Here is a 17,409-nt window from a genome sequence, read left to right on the forward strand (position 1 = left end):
GGCTGGGGATGCAATGCTGGATTTTACCCCTCTGGTTTGGGAAATGCATTCAGGTGATCTTACTGCATGGAGGCAGTGGCCTTGTTTGAAGACTTCGGGTTGGTTGAAATGAAAGCAATGTTTTTGCAGCCCCACGTCAGAGGTTCCACAGAACTAGCTAATATTAACTATAAGACCTTGTCCTTGGGTGGAGAGAACTGGTTCCGCGCCTATTGTGTATGTAAGGTTGGGATTCTCCCCCCCTCCCCTCCCCCAGTTCATCATTTCATACTTACCTGCAGTGAATTTTGTTTGTCATTTTATCATCCCATCAGAGTCATGAGGTCCATCTCATGTTTTCCTTCTCCAAATAGAAGATAAAAGTTGTGCTTTTTCTACAAAAGCTATCTGGATGAATTAATTCCTTTTCAGGAAGTATTTCAGGAAGTGAAAATTTAAGTTTTGTTCTCAGTATAGTTATAGCGTTAGCTGTGATTCTTTATATACTTTATACACTTTAACTCTTGAACTACATGACACTGAATTCTGGATTCATATTATTGTGTTATTCTGTGGGCTTAGCATCGAAATAAAATGATCATTTTAGCATAATTGTTCTTGTTCTAATCTTCCTTAAATGTATTACTAGTCATCTATTCCACGTACAAAGAATACCACTTGACATGTATGCAGGCCATTTCGAAATGATATGCAGCCTAGCTCAGTTGGGAATCACTGTTGCCACAATCGTTCCTGAAACTTACGTTGTGTCCTTCCTGCCTTCCCTCCAAAAAAAAAAAAAACCCAACAACAACAACAAAAAAAGTCTCTGTATATTCAAAAATTAGAAAAAGTAGAAACGTGCAGGTGATATGTGAAGGTCAAATAATGAAACAAGGTTTTTGAGATTAACTGTGCACATTCACATTTTCTACTCCCATTTTCTTAGAAGCCCTACATACCAGGTATTTCTGGAGAAAAATCTGAGACAACTCCAGGAACTATTGTTAACCTAGGTAGTGCTGCCCAAGCTGCACCAATTCTCCTGTCTCTTATAGTGCACATTTGCAAGTCCATCCCAGCACAGATCACTTTACGGTTTAACATATAGAAAAGTTACTTGGTTGTAGCTATCACAGTTGTAAAGGTAAAAGGACTGAAGACCTGTAATTTCTGTGGTAAAAAGTTGATGTTAATTAGTTTATGCTGTTCTTCAGCAAGTTTTGAAGAGCAATATGGGAACTGACAAAATACTTACTCCATTCTGCCATCACTTAGAAAACCACAAAGTAGAAAACTAAATGTTGGGAAGCTATCTTATTACAGAAAATAATATTTTTATATTTAGAAGGTTTTCTGAGCAGCTGTGAAGATTAGATACTTTCAGAAGACCAGTTAAAAGTTATTAAAATAAATTCCCCAGAGGTTCTGAGGTTCTAAGGTTTGCTTGTTAATCAAAGTGTTTTTCAAGTCATTACATACATGGAAGTATGAAACCGTACTGGCTGTTTTACTCCTTCATATGCTGCTGACTTTCAGTATGGTGCCTATGGCTTTCCAATGAGACTTGCAATGACCAGATTACTCATGATTTCAGACTTAAATTCACCATTTGGTAAGAGAAATGGCTCTCTAGTAGACTGTAGTTCTAATGCCTGAAGTGGGTATCATAGTTATATGCTATAAAATGCTGCAATTGAAAATTTATTTTTAAAAGTGAAGAATCATTAACAGCATTAGCTATTTTTCTTCCATTCAAACAAGCGTTTCTGTTGATTTTTGCAGAGCTGCAGGTTGTATGCAACAAAACACTTACGAGTATTACTGAGAGCAAATGTAGAGTTCTTCAGCAACTGGGGTATTGAGTTACTGGTGACCCAGTTACATGATAAAAATAAAACTATTTCTTCAGAAGCACTTGATATTCTAGATGAGGCATGTGAAGACAAGGTGAGCATCATTTACCTTTTCGACATCTTTTTGGTATGCAACTCCATAAGCTTTTTTTTCTTTCTTTCTTTTTTTTTCTTAGTGGAGATACGGACATTTATATATCTAAGTAAAGGCATACAGCAAGCTACTGACAGATTGCTTTCTTGGTCTCCTGGGCAGCCTGCTCTAGGTGACCGTGCTTGAGCAGGAGGGTTGGACTACATGATCTCCAGAGATCCCTTTCAACCTCAACTATTTTGTGATTCTGTTATCATTGATGAACTCCACAATAGTATACAGGCCCCTTGTTAAAAAGACTGCAGTATTAATGACAAGAATGAGTAGACTTGTAGATGATGGTTACTTATAAATACTAATTCAGGTATTTTGATACTATACGTTTTGTAAAGTAATACAAATTTAATGACAGAAAGTACCTAAAGTGACTAATGTTAGGATAAGCTTAGTACTGTTTGATACTTCCTTTCATGAAATACTTGTTTCCTCACTGCTGACAGTCTGTTGTTGTAATTTTCAGAATTATATAGTGCTCAGATGTCCCATATGCATTTTCATTTTAGGCCAATCTTCATGCCCTTATCCAAATGAAACCTGCCCTTTCTCATCTTGGAGACAAGGGTTTACTTCTGCTTCTAAGGTAAATGTTGAGTATACTGTTTCACTTTACACTGGGAAAAGTAAGCACATATTTATATTCAAATTACATGATTTATTTTTCAGTGGAGTACTGACTGTCTAATGTTACTTTTCAGATTTCTGTCCATTCCAAAGGGGTTTTCCTATCTAAATGAAAGAGGCTATGTAACAAAACAAATGGAGAAGTGGCAAAAGGTAATATTAAGAATATAAAGTGTGCATTCACTTGAAACTTAAAAGTAGGAAGGGTGTGAATACAAAGGTTTAGGAGGTCAAAGGCTGTGAAAAATATTGTACGTTCACACGTGTGTTGCTAATGCTAGTACACTTACTGCTTCAGTGATTTATGATTTTGTTGCAAAAGATCAACAAGAACTTAGTTTCATAGCTCCTCTGTAGATGCATGCTTTTGATTTAGCCAGGCCGTCTGTTGAATTTTGATACTCTAGCAAGAATTTAAGGACTGCAGTGGCTTACTGAATTTCCCAGTTAGTTGTATAAAATTGTGTCTAGAGAACTGCAGAAAGAGTTACTGCTTTTCAAGACACTTGTCACCGCTGTTTTTTCCTAATGAAAGTTAGGTCTAGATATTGTGAAAATTCAATTAGCCTATGCTGTTAGAAAGTAAATAGGAACACAAGTCTCACTAAGAAAAGTGTATCTAAATAAAATAAAACTAAAATAAAACCATTCATGTATTACTTTATAATTGATTGTGTGTGTTTGTCTTCCTGTGGCAGATGTACCATTATAATGGTATATTCCTGCTGGCCATTAGGCAACTCTGTGAATAACTTATGTGTAAGTTATCACTTGTTTAGGAATACTGAAATGCATGGTGTTCTGTTGGGATTGTTCAAGTTAGAAAAAGAAGTGAGATGTTTCCCTCTTCTCTTCCCTCCCTCTTTAACAAATTTCCTGAACTAATTATGGAATCAGTTGTAGATTCTGTGAAAAATCATTGTGTATGTGAAGTGCAGTAATTATGGTGAGTCTGACTTCAGAGTATAAAAAAATTGAGCCTTCATTAAGGGGCCCTTTGGTTGTTCCTTCCTTGTAAAGAAAGTACCGTATTATAAAACCATGAACCACTTAACTGTGTTGTATCAATCTGTCTGTCATCTTTTAGGAATATAATTTAAAGTATGTTGAGCTGATTGAAGAACAACTTAATGAGGCACTTACCACATATCGCAAACCTGTTGATGGTGATAACTACGTTCGTCGGAGCAACCAAAGGTAAACACTCTCCAAAAGATTTTTCTTTCTCTTAAAACTTGTAGTAAATACACTGTAATGTATTTTAAAAGAAAATTTCATAACTGCTATGAAATCATAGAACTTCTCTTTCTACCAGATTACAGCGACCACATGTCTACCTGCCCATTCACCTTTATGGCCAACTGGTGCACCATAAAACAGGCTGCCATTTATTGGAATCTCAGGTCAGAATATTAACTTTTAATAACTTTTATGGTTAGAGAGTACTGTAATCCTTTTTAAATAAATTTGTTTTAAAAGGTATCATCACTTAAACAGTCACTGCAAAACAGATAGATTATAAAAGTCTCAAATTATATGGAGACAAAAATTTGTGAAGACGGTCTTTGCCATCTAGTTTCATGTAAGATTCTTTCCTGAAACCAAAATATTAGAGAAATACTTTGCAATATTTTTCTTAAAATGGGTGGCAAAAAATTAGACTCACAGGCAACTCAACAGTAGAAATGATTTTTCATTCTGTGTACAAATGTGTGAATTCTGTAATGACTCATGTCAAACCGTGCCTGTCCTTTTATAAATGTAAAAATGTAAGTAGAGGTGAGACAAAATTCTTTCTATTTACTATAAAAACTAAGAAAACAAACCCTAAAACAGTTCTTTGTTTAAATAAATGACTTTTGACTTTTAAACTAGGTTTACAAAATGATATATTGAATTGTATATAATAACTGAAAATTTCAAGAGAGCACTTACATATTGCAGTGGGTTAATCTGATGAATCTGTCGTTTTTTTAAAAATTGTGAATTAAACCTGGTGCATTCAGTGGTTAAGTTAATTTTTTTTACCTTCATTACTGATAATTTATCCTCATTATGTCAGAACTATCACTGTTTATTTTAGGGTGCATACTTTAAATTAGTGCTTTACACTTAGTAAAAATGCAAGAGAATATGTTTCACTGAAGTCCGCTTTTCATTGTGAACTAAGTGCTTTTTTCGTTTGTTTTTCTCCTTCAGAGTATTGTTCCAGATCTAAGTTACACTGTTCGTTCCCCAATGCTGGATAAGTGGGAAGGAATTAAGCAGCTGAAAGCAGCTCTTTGGGCCTTGGTTAGTAATAGTCAGATTTACAAACTTCTGCAGCACTTTCAGTTCTGTTTTGACTTTTTGATACTGAAATAACTAAGCAAATCTCCTAAAACAGTTATTTAGGTATTTTGTCATAAAAGGGGTATTTTTCCAAGTGGACTCTCTGTATCCTAACTGGGCTTTCAGATAAAAATTCTATTTGTACCAATTTTGTTCTGTTTTTTAATTGTTGCTGTGGTTTTTGTTACAAAGAAAAAGAACAAATTGCTACAAGTAACAACAATATTAATATGGAACCAGGGGTTACAACTCGCTGTGGTGTATTTTTAATATAGTCACTGTGGTACTTCTAAACTCAGTGTTTCTGGAAGAAAGTTGGCTGCCCCTGTTGATGCATGTGAATATATGTCATGACACCTGTGGTAGCTGTCTAACAGGGAAAACCTAGTGTCTGTACCTGTCAAAGCTACACTTGTAAAGTTGTTTTGTTACCTGAAGTGTTTGACTATCCTCTTTCCTGTCTTCCCCAAAATGTATTTGGAAACATCTGTCCAAGCTGACTATTAGTGGAAGACATTGTAAGTATGTAATGAAGTGCTTTTGCGAGAGGGATGTAAAATAAGTAAACTTCAGATCTTACTGCAGTCTGCAGTATGACTGATAAGCTGAGAGCTACTGGCTGTGACCAATTCTAGGTATTATACATAGTGTATACAATGTGTAGCACCTCAACTAACAAGTGAAAGGCTTTTTGTTCAACAACACTGCAGGTCACATCAAAATTTAAACATGTTTGACAAACTGTCTTGTTCCAGGGCAACATTGGATCATCAAATTGGGGTCTTAACTTGCTTCAAGAGGAGAATGTAATCCCTGATATAATGGCGCTTGCCCAGCATTGTGAGGTTCTCTCCGTTAGAGGGTATGTGTATTTGATTTTAAACATAAAATTTACAAGATGGTATTCCAGTATGTTTTCAAGTAGACTTTCTTCAGGACACATGAATATAATGTTGCCACTTATTTTGAAGTCAGTTATTAAAGATCATCAATGACAAAGTTTGAGGGGAATCTCAGAATTGTATAAGGTTAGAAGTACATGCAGTAAGCCAATGAAAAATTATTTTTCATTATTTTCAAATCTTTAGAAAAAAGCATAAATAGATAATCTTTTTTGCCTAATACTGATCCTACTTTTATGTTTGTCCTTTAAAAAAAATACACTTCTGTATTATATGTATCTGGGGTTTTGTAGTAATTAGGGTTTATTTTTGAACAGTAGGTTTGCAGATATTTGAGTGTATTATTTAAGCTTCCATCGATTTACAAAAAAAAAAAAAAATCAGGAACAAAAAGCAGCTTAGGAACTTTGTGAAGTTTCTGCTGAATTGTTTTGAGACTGTTTCCTTTAAAAACAAATTTTAGTTAAACTGGATGCTATATTGCTGCTCTTTTTTCTGTATGCATATCGAATACAGAACCTGTGTCTACGTGCTTGGTCTAATAGCCAAAACTAAACAAGGATGTGACATTCTGAAACATCACAACTGGGATGCAGTGAGACACAGTCGTAGACAGCCTTGGCCAGTGGTCCCTGATGACATGGAGCAGCTCTGCAATGAACTTTCTTCTATACCTAGCACCCTTAGCTTGAACTCTGAGTCCACCAGTTCTAGGCATAATAGTGAAAGTGAATCTGCACCTTCAAGTAAGTAAAGAATTGTGTTTTAGTGTTCTTACCAACCTTTTGGCAGGGTGAGGTTAAAGCAGATGGCTTAAAGGTGCTAATGCAGGAAAGAAGGGTACACGCAAGAGGATAGGGCTATTTACACTCAGAGAGAAAATGTGGACAAATGAGAGGGAAGAAAGCAAAGCAATGTCTCAGATTTGCATTTGGCTTAGAGGGTAAGAACTTTTAAAATTAGGGTAAATTGCTAGTTCTGAAGTCAACGCATGACAGCTTGCTGTAATACCCCACAGAAAACTCCATACCTAGGTATAAAGACGTATTTACTTTTATGTCCTCAAAGGAATATCTGGAAAACATTATATGCATACAGTATTACTATGTTTATATTCTTAATATGTTTTGTGTATATAATACATTTTAATTTTGCAAATGATATTTGGAGTTTAAATCCAGAAGTATACTGTATTTAGGTATCATTAAAGGAGTGCTTCATCAGTTTTAATCCTAACCGCTGGAGATCTGCACTGAAATAAGCCAGTGTGGCATTGCTTTTGAAGCAATGAAGTCTTCAGCTCAAGTATTCCTGAAGATGTTTAATTTACTGTACAAGGTCCTAAAGGAAAAATGTTGACTTGAAAGTTGCAACAGACCTCATAATCTGTAACTTTGGCTTTTTAGAATAGCTTACTTTTTTGCAACTTTGAAAAAAAGTTTGATTTCAGTGACAAGAGTTTCATATAATTTCAGGTATGTTTATCACGGAGGATGACCGTTTTGGCAGTACTTCCACCAGTACGTTCTTCCTAGATATTACTGAAGATGCGGAACAAATATTTTATGACAGACCTGGACCTTCAAAGGACAAAGACCGTAGTCCCTTTCCCTTTTTTTCTTCTAGCAGACTTGTGAAAAATCGCTTTTTAAACTCGCTTACTCTACCTAATAAAAAGCACAGGAGTAGCAGTGATCCAAAAGGAGGAAAACTGGCATCATCTGACAGTAAATCAGGCCTGAGGCGAAATCGTACTGTAACAGAACCATCCAGTAGCATAGACTTGACTCCTGGGGATGAATTGAACCCTGTTTTCAGAGTTCCTAAGATCCAGACTTTACGATTAGAAACTTCTTTTGTTGGAAGTAAGCACACAGAAGATACTGATAGTACCCCAAGTATTGGTGAAAATGATTTGAAGCTGCCAAAAGGTCTTGGAAATGAAAATCACCGGGAAAACACAAGCAGAGAAAGGCTAATAGGAGATGGTTCTACACAAACACATTTCAAAAGTCGTAGCTTAAGTTTTAATACAGATACCACAACAAGTGGCATAAGCTCAATGAGCTCTAGCCCTTCAAGGGAGACTGTAGGTGTGGACACTACAAATGTAGACACTGACTGTGGGAGTTTGAGTACTGTGGTAAGCACAAAAACAGTTAAACCAAGTCACTGTTCGACACCACAATCTAATCACCTGCCTCTCTCAAAATCAAATTCTGTATCCCTGGTACCACCAGGGTCTTCTCATACACTTCCTCGAAGAGCCCAGTCTCTTAAAGCTCCTTCTCTTGCTACAATAAAAAGTCTTGCTGACTATAACTTTAGCTATACAAGTTCTCGAGATGCCTTTGGCTATGCTACACTAAAACGCTTACAACAGCAGAGGATGCATCCCTCACTGTCTCACTCGGAAGCTCTAGCATCTCCAGCGAAGGATGTGCTGTTTACTGACACTATTACCATGAAGTCTGGCAGCCTGGATTCTCGGCTAACGCCAAGCCGGTAAGAGATTATGTTCTCATCTGTTCTCATTTTTCTAATAATTTTTTCCAGTTTCAGCTAAAAGTGACAGTCACTAGGCAGTGACTGATAATGTCACTAAAGATAGTACAGATGTTAGGAGAATAATAGGCTAATGAGAAGACTGAACTTCCAAAGTGCTGTAAGAGACGCTCAGTATTCATAGCTGTCCTCACTCCCATTCATGCCATTAAAGTGTTAAAGGGCTGTTTTCTTCCATCACGTTTTCTTCCTGTTTAACTCTTTGATCATTAAAAGAAAATTACACTGACAACATTACTAAAACTGAAATGACACCAAACTGCGCATGGTTTGGATATCTTTTTCAGAAAATAATTTTTTCTGCCTCACTTGGTGAGACTTTAGGATGTGGAGTGCTGCCTATATGCTATTCTTGTGTTCCCTATGGCTTTGAGGTGAGATATAGGTCCCAGTGATGTGAATGTGAGTTTGGCTTCTAGCTTCAACAGAGCGAAGATTTTGCTCATAGGGTTTATTTTTAGATTGTAGTGCCACCTTTTTCTTATTGAGTAACATCAGATAGTCTTAGAACTAATTGGATAGTTATATAAGATACCTAGCTCATGACATCGACGTTCTTCCCAGCATAGCTACAGTCGGTGCTTAACAACTTTCTCTTAGGATGCTTTCGCACTTTCCAAACTTTTCCTTTCAAATAAACTTTTAGCGAGTGGATTTTCAGATTGCTCCTGAAAAGGAAAAGACACTTTCTACCTCTGTTTTTACCTAAACATCCTCTCTCACATGAGAGAAAGGGGAGAAGTTACCAGTACATTACTCACCTCCTTACTGTACAAACAGCAAATGCCTGGGCCCCAAACTACACGCCAGATACCAAGCTGAGTATATACTGCCTGTTCCTTTAGTACTGATTTCCTTTCCTTTCATCACGAAATTGTTGATATTTTCACACAATTCTGAATAGATGTTACGAAAGATAGGTTTTGTACCTTTCATTTTGTTTAGCTAAGTTAGACTGCGTGTACTGATTAAATTAAGGACAATTCCGTAGGTAAGCTGCACTAGCCTGGTTGATGGAAATGGAAGTCATGTTCCTTGCTCTGTCACAGGCTTCCTGTGTAACCTTGAGCAAATCAGTTTGATTTAAATGGCTACACAGACGATGTTGCGTCTGTAGTTGTGTGGTACCATTCTTCGTGATCATGTTCTTGATACACAAAAGAGCCTGGATGCAATGGACTTTCATCCTGAGACTGAGCATGCAACATAATGCTAATGGTGTTCGCAGTGCTTAGCTGTTCACGATCTCTCGTATCAGTGGTTTGATGCAAGGATTTGAGCTGACCTGTTTAGCATTGTACTGAAATGATTGGAGTGCTTATAGCTCTGATGGTGATGGCTTTGGTTTGAGAAGGTTAAAACAGCTTAGATGCTTCTGAGATCTGGTTTCTGACTGTGTTAGTGCTTCTAGTCCATTTCAGTTGGAGGCTGTTGAAAGCAGTAAAAGCAATTAGAGGCACTTGTAGACAAATACTACACCTTCACAGAGGACATTAAGGGAATAAGATGCCAATGAGGTGCTGGCTTCCTGCTTTGGATAGAACAGTTGAGAGCTTCTGCTAGGCAGCACCATCAGTATGTGCCCAATGCCAAAACACTCGGAGTGGGAGATGGAGCGTGGGTAATTTTCTCCTGCATTCAGGAGAAAGACCGAGTAGTGTGGGCAAAGCAGCCTTGGGGAGAGGCGCTGCTGCTAGGAATGCAGTCACAGCAATGCTAGGTGCTGCGCTATTTCTGAGCTGAAGATCTGAAGCATAACTGCTCATGTGGAATATTTCTCTGTGTCCCAGTTTTCAAAGTCTCAAAGTGTAAAACAGAAATCATACCATTTCTCTATCTCAAGGGATAATGTGAAGATAGAAAGTTATTTTAGAAAGAGAAAACTTTGAGTTGCCCGATTGTATAAAACTCCATGTTCCTGTTCGTTTGTTTTGTTTTGTGTAAGGTGTTGAACCAGCATCTCATCAGTAGAAAATACAATAACGCAGAACAGTGCACAGCCAGTTAAACAGTGTAATCTGAGATAATTATATAGCAGATCTATTTTTATGTATTTATTTATTTTTAGAGAAAAGGTTTTGGTTTGGAGATCCTTAAAGTCTACTACTAATATTTCAAATTTTGCAGAACTACCAATGTGAAGTGGAGATGCCGGCAAGCAAAGTGGAGACTAAATACAATTCATCTAACGAATGTCTCTCCTTATAAACACTACAATCAGTACTAGTGTGTTTACACAGAATAAGCTTTATTTTAATTCTACAGTATTTTATAAGCGATGGATAGGTATAGTTCATTTCTATATGGAAAGATCAATTTCATTTTTACATACAAAGTATGTAATAACAGAGAATGAGGGATATGCGTCATGTATACTGTAGGATGTGAAAAATTAGGATCATTCAGCCGGTTTACAAATCAAGCCAAAAATTGGGACCCCTGGGAAAAACACTTTTCATAAATTAATCTTTTTATTAAAAACCAGTATGTTTGTCAATAATATATTGAATTTGTGGCTGAGTGGGGGATAAAATCAACTTCTGCAAAATTAATTTTCCTTAACCATTATTTTCTTCCTGTAATTATGTTCATGCCTCATTTCACTACGTGCTTTCCACTTCCACTGTGAGCAAAGCAATGTTCCTGTGGACAATTGCTTGGCCACTACGTACAGTCTCTTTCGATGCAGTGCAGTCCTGTACTATGCGTGAACTGAGGTAGTAATCCAGGTGAAAAAATAATGTATGATTTTGTAATTAAAGACTTAGTAGCATAATAATTTGCGTGCACTGTGCTAAGGATGTATAGTTAGTATTTTAGCACTTCCTAACCTTTTTGTTTTACCTTTTCAATGTTGATGTTCTTTTAACACAACCCATAGTGTGGTTTTCTATATGTATGGGGTTTTTTTCATTTTTAAACAAATTTGAGGAAGAATGGTGATGAAAGGGATGGAGAAGTCTGTCCTGTGTTATATTGACACTTATATGGTCATCTCCGAATACAAAGCTTTAATCTACCATGCAGATCATCTATTTATGCTGGCTAACAGAAAGCATTCACAGGTTCCCATATTTAATGAGAGTGAAAATGAGAGGTGGCCAAGAAAATTTCCCATTTCCCTGAAACTTGGCTTCAATTTTAATTCATTAACTTTCAGCTTACCTGGATTTTATCCTCCCCCTCCCCTGCCATTGGTCCCATTTCCATCACTAGGACTGTGGTCAGCACTGAGGACTTGTTCTCCAAATTCCTCTCTCGTGTCTTTCTCTCCAGTCTCATTTTCCCAATCATTTTCTTTCTTGTTCTTCAGGCTGCTTGTCACAGTCAACTCTGCTTGCTGTGCAGGTTCAAGTTCGTAGATGACTTCTTTAGCGTATAGGATAAAAAGCTCCTTGTTCTCATCTCTGATACTTAGCAGACCCAAACTTTGCAGTTGCAGGGATGTGCCTGCATAGTTCTGAGTCTGTGAATATCCAAAAAAGGTACATTTCAAAATAAGGCAGTTGCAGCAGTTTAAAAGTCTAAATATTTACTGACTGTGTGTAGGTGTGTGGGCTGTAAATTTTCAAAGACTAGCAAGTTGGTGGAAAATTGTTCTTTTTTTACAGAGTTGGCTACCCCTTAAGCAAAAGTTCCATCCTGCTATTCCTCAAGCCCCTGTCCCAGGACTTTCAAAGAAAAGATCACAAGAAATTTTTAACTGAGGAACTGCCAAACCATGCAATACAGCATGAGGCAGTACAATGCACAGAATGAAAGAAATGAGCCTAAATAGTTATAATTTGACACAGTGACAAGCTCTGGGTTTTACAATGGGAAGATGAGGATAGTCTTTGTCAGCAGACCTTATTTGTAATGTGCCAGAATGAATAATTTACCAAGATCGTGATTTGCTCTTTTAATGTTACAGGTTCATGAAAGCTTTAAGTTATGCTTCATTAGATAAAGAAGACTTATTAAGTCCTATTAACCAAAACACACTTCAGCGTTCCTCCTCTGTTCGCTCCATGGTTTCTAACGCTACATATGGTAGCTCTGATGATTACATTGGCCTTGCTCTCCCAGTGGATATCAATGAAATATTTCAGGTATTTATATGATAATTTAATGGGTTCATTTGTGTTTTCATACTAAATAGTGGCCAGCTGTGGCATTTTCATCAAAATAGGTAAGATTGCAAAAATAAGGAAAACATGATGTGGTACTTTAAAGGAATGCATTTGGGAGAACAGGAGTTGCTTTTCTACCCCTGTTTACAGAAAAGCTCCAGACTGTTTTGTGCTAGCATCTGTGTATGTGTTATTAGGCAAATGATGACACAGAATCAGTTACAGGAGTGTTAAATGATGGTAACATAAATATGCTGTCATAGGACTTTTAGTTTACAGACAGTTCTTATACTAAAATTGGCATAGTTTATAGACACTTCTTATTATCTGTTTAGCCAGCTAGTTTGTATATTCATTAGTCAACCATATAATACATATAATCCTACAGTATAGTCTTCCTGCTACCATGTTCTGCCATGTAAGTAGTTAATACTACTTTATTCACACTTATATCACCATACCATTGCATTACTATTATTTAACCTTAGAGGTTCATACAAGTTAAAGCAGATTATCTCAGTGTTTTTTCCATTCTCTTCCTACTTAGTTAAGTAGACACTGACACATCACAAGGTTTAATGTTCTATTACTTGATTATCACAGACAGGACATTGTCTATATCAAAAGTAAATCAGTGTCTTCACTGTCTTTAGTTTTACTTAGTCTTTGCTTTTCAAACCTAAATTCCTTTCTTACTAATCTCAAAAATTACTAAAACTAGAGCAAAGGCTAAATCTTCTGTTATTCTTGCTTCTGTTCCTCCTTTATAAAATTACTACTCTATTTCTCTTTTACTACTGTTCCACAGTCTTCATGGCCTATTTTTGTTGCCTCAGTTTTCTCTCTCAGCTCTTTTTCTGGAACGGCTCTTTGTTTTTGCTGTGCTCTCCTGAGACATCTCCAGTGTTCTGGAGTGATCAGGGACAGATCATGAATAGCCATTTCTGGGTCACAAATTTCCTTACAGCCTGTAACACTGTGTTTTACTGTTTACTGACTTACTGATAAGACGTGCTTCGCAAATGCTTGTTCACATATGTACTTTTTTCTCATTGGCTTTTTTTAGCATTCAGGAATCCATCCATGACTTCTACTTCTAATTACATCTTTTTCCTGCAGTTGTCCTGATTAAAATATGTTTTTCCTTTGTATGTGATTATCATCTATGCTTATTTTAATTTTCACTTGAATATTCCAGGTAAAGGAAACTCCATATTTCCAGAAAAAAACCACACCTCCATTTGATGATCGTGGAGCTAGGGTCTTTGCACCTGATGCAGGAGGTATTTTTTTTCTCTTCTGTACCTTTCCATTGTTTACTTGTATGTTTGTTGTTTAGGGGGGCCGGGGAGGTATTTTTATTTACAAAAGAAGGTTATTTTTTGCTGTTTAGTTTTGAGGGCAGTGTTCTGGCTTTCAGGATAACAGACCATTAGCTCCTCTTTTAACGTAGTTCAAGATAACGCAATGTTGCTTAAAAGCAACGTAAACATGATCCACCTCTAATAAACTAAGGAAGAAAGTCTACATATCTTTTATTATAGTATAAGCTATTGCTAAGCAAAGACTGGTAGTGACAGTGGATTAAAGTAACATTTTAAACTAAGGTAAAAAATATAATGCTGCATACGTATTCAGCCATTACATTTTGACTCCTCTTTGATTACGTGTGGATTTAGAGGTACCGATAAAGGTGTTAGGTGTGTATTTCAGAAAGTAAATTTTGTCTTTCTGTGATGTTTCTGTGACAGTTGAGATCAGCGGAAGTGATGGAACGTGGTACAAGAGAATTGCAAGTGTTCTGTAATGCCTGGCTTGTTCTGGAATGCGCTTCCTTTTTACTCCAGAGTAGTCAGAAACGTGTAGGGCATCAATATGTATCTTTTTAGTAGGACAGCTTTAAAAAAAAAAAAACAAAAAACAAAAAAAAAACCATTGATGATACTGATTCTAGAGCCGTTTAGGATAGCTGTTGTTTTGCTTCTCAGTTATCTGGAACTTTTATCACAAGCACATTGAACATCCAAATAGATGCATCTTAATGATTTTTTTTTTAAATTTTGTTGTGTTAATGTAATATGTAAAGCTGATTTTCCTGAAAGTGTGTTTCTGTAGTTTGTAAGTTTTGGTGTAAAGCAACTCTTGTTCAGAATTGCATTTGTTGGTATTTTCCACTCAGGGAAGAGCATGTCACTGAAGTGCCTTAGCCTTGCTTCTGCATTGTTGAGTCTAGTTTCTTGCTGTTACAGGCACTAAGTCATTGTTTTAAATTGTGTTTTTGTTTTCATTTGTGCATATATCATTTATATACATCTTGTGTATTGTTTTACTAATCTCGTTTGATACTGTGGAAATTCATAACATAATAGTATTACATGAGTATTGCTAATGTTGAAATAACGTCAGGCTTTAACACATATCTTCTTACAGTATGTGTGTTTGTAGGTTTAATTGTATCCTTTGCAGTAGTTTGTCATTTATGATAAGCTAGGACTAAAATGCTATGTTTACTACTGTAACACTAGCAAATCTTGGAGCTTAACCATTCCAAAAATTATCTAGATTTTTTTTGGTTCGGCCTTTAAAGGAGGAATTTAATTCAAATAATGTTATAGTAATTGTTGGTTGTGTGGTTTTGTTTTTTTCTGATGTTTAATTGCTTATCTGCAGGTCTTCCATCAGGTACAAGTGATGTTGTCAAAAGTCCTTTTCAGATGCTTCGACAGCAGATCAGTCTCACAGAAATAATGAATACTAGCCGTTCAGATGCCTCTCAATTTTTAGAAAATACAGAGGATACTGGATTACAGGAGCACACAGATGAGAACTGCCTTTATTGTGTCTGCATTCAAGTATTGGGTTATCAGCCTAACAACAAAGTGAACTCTTCATATAGTCGTGCAGGTTAGTGTTCTCTTGTGAGGAAGTGTGATAAAAGTGAAGAAAAATTTTGAATTATGTTCATCTTTAAAAATGATGAATCTATAATTTCCTCTTATTGACTATACTGCCTTGAAATTAGTTTTCATTAATAAGCTCATTAATATTAGCTTTCCTTATGCAACCAGTGGTATTTCTGTAGTAGTTTTCATCTGTTCTGTTTCCAGTAGTGTTAGTTGTGTTTGTATTTTTTAATATTTCTAAAAGCATGTCAAAATATAAAATATGAAATTTTAAACCGTAGTCAGTCCTTACAAATTGATTTCCTAAAAACTGAGGCTTGCTTTCAAACTGGTGAAAAGTCTGACTTCAAGTACGTATACCATAAAACAAGAAGGAAAAAAAAGCTCATTGAGAAGTAATTTCTGGAATACAGTCTTCTTTCTTCAGATTTTGAGATTCGAATAGAATGATTCAAAGGTAGTTTGGTCACTTTCCTCCTAACGTGCTCTGCAGAGCTTGCAGTTACATGCCTTTTTACAATGTCTGTAATAAAAAGGTAATCTGGTAATGGAAATTCCAATTTCTACCTAGTAGGAATCCTCACTATTTTTCTACAGTGGTATGCATTCAGTTAGTAACACGCTGTCAGTCTCACATCTATTAAATGGGGGCAGTGCTTGGTTTTCTGGCAGCCTGATATCTGTCATAATTCTTATGCATTTAGGCTCTTCCTCTATGTTCTGCAGTTTTCTGAAGCGGCTCATGATCCAAACTGATTGCATCTACTTCTCTCTGGGAAGGGGAATTTACTTTGTACTTGAACTTGTTTTACATTCTAATAGGAAATGCGGGACTTCATTCTCATCTTTTTCCTTCTGGATCACATAAAAAATAGTGTATCTAGACCTGAAATATCAGATCAAAAGACAAATTTCTAATGGATGTACTAAGAAAAGAGATTGGGATTGGGATGAGAGAAGACTGATTTGGAGAGACCTCTTTTAGAAGAGGGAAGTTTGAGAGGAAAAACATAAAATCAGATTTTTGAAAACATGAAAAAAAAATCTTGAGAGGGTATGGAAATTGAAACAAGGAGTTGTATGCAAGTTTCTTGTTTTATGAATTTGTAGATCTCCTGTGTTGTTTAAAAGTAAAACGATAGGTTTAAAATTCAGGATGTGAAGTCTGGCTTGTCTCAGTTATTGTAAATCTGAGTGATTAATTACAAGTGAAGACATCTCCAAGAAATCTCCATCTCTTAGGAAGCATGCAGTTAATAGGAACTTTTTAGTGACTATCACACTTTTCAGGAGAATAGAGGCACTGTACTCCCTCTGTCAACAAGACAGAGGTACTGTCTTCATTAGCAGGTAATACAGTACAGTAAGAGCAGACCTGTGAGGCAAAATGATTGGTGCTGAGGAGCTGATGACACCATATACATCTCGGGAGGATTTATTTCAGTCCAGCTGTGATCTGCATTCAGGGACTAAATATCTGTTAACAGTTGGAGTGTGCTTTTACATTTAGTTTCATCCAAAAGGGAATGCAGTCTGCATGCTCTGAAACGGCTCTGTAGGGTGAACCAAACCAAAGTAGGTGGGGATGTTGAGAAGATCTGACCCAAAATGTGCTCCTTATCAGAACTAAAATGATAAGATAGGTACACCCATAGTCAGTGCTTCAGGGACGAAGCAGAGATGCAAAGTATTAGGAACTTTTCTGGACCCAAGAGATCTTAGTGCAGTTCATTCTTGGCACAGAAGCCTAGTGAGTGTTGAAGAAGGGAAGTAGGTGCTCCTCTGTGATACTGTCCTTCACAGGAAATCAGTCAAAAGCATGATAGCTTGCTGAGAGACTGGGGGATCTAAAGAGGACTGATGGGCATGGAGATGATGCACAAAACGTGAGGAATGGCCGAGGGAGCTGAGTTTGAGCTTGAATTCAGCCTCGAGAGGGGAAGGATAATTAGGCCCTAACTGCAGTCTTCAAAAACCATGAGGAGG

The 17,409-nt window shown here is 36.6% G+C and overlaps 1 protein-coding gene across 2 annotated transcripts in view; it reads left to right on the forward strand.

Annotated features, from left to right (window-relative positions):
- The window catches only part of LOC135323507 (rapamycin-insensitive companion of mTOR-like), a 93,543-nt gene that overhangs the window by 67,552 nt on the left and 8,582 nt on the right, over positions 1-17,409 (forward strand). For both annotated transcript variants that reach the window (XM_064500393.1, XM_064500394.1), the window contains 12 exons: positions 1,765-1,929; positions 2,493-2,569; positions 2,685-2,763; positions 3,698-3,807; positions 3,926-4,013; positions 4,810-4,902; positions 5,697-5,803; positions 6,360-6,589; positions 7,319-8,348; positions 12,322-12,499; positions 13,719-13,803; positions 15,191-15,424. In XM_064500393.1, the coding sequence (XP_064356463.1) occupies positions 1,765-1,929; positions 2,493-2,569; positions 2,685-2,763; positions 3,698-3,807; positions 3,926-4,013; positions 4,810-4,902; positions 5,697-5,803; positions 6,360-6,589; positions 7,319-8,348; positions 12,322-12,499; positions 13,719-13,803; positions 15,191-15,424 (2,476 nt within the window). The remainder of the gene's footprint in view (positions 1-1,764; positions 1,930-2,492; positions 2,570-2,684; positions 2,764-3,697; positions 3,808-3,925; positions 4,014-4,809; positions 4,903-5,696; positions 5,804-6,359; positions 6,590-7,318; positions 8,349-12,321; positions 12,500-13,718; positions 13,804-15,190; positions 15,425-17,409) is intronic.

The sequence above is a fragment of the Dromaius novaehollandiae genome, chromosome W (genome assembly GCF_036370855.1).
Source record: "Dromaius novaehollandiae isolate bDroNov1 chromosome W, bDroNov1.hap1, whole genome shotgun sequence".
Lineage (NCBI taxonomy): Eukaryota > Metazoa > Chordata > Aves > Casuariiformes > Dromaiidae > Dromaius > Dromaius novaehollandiae.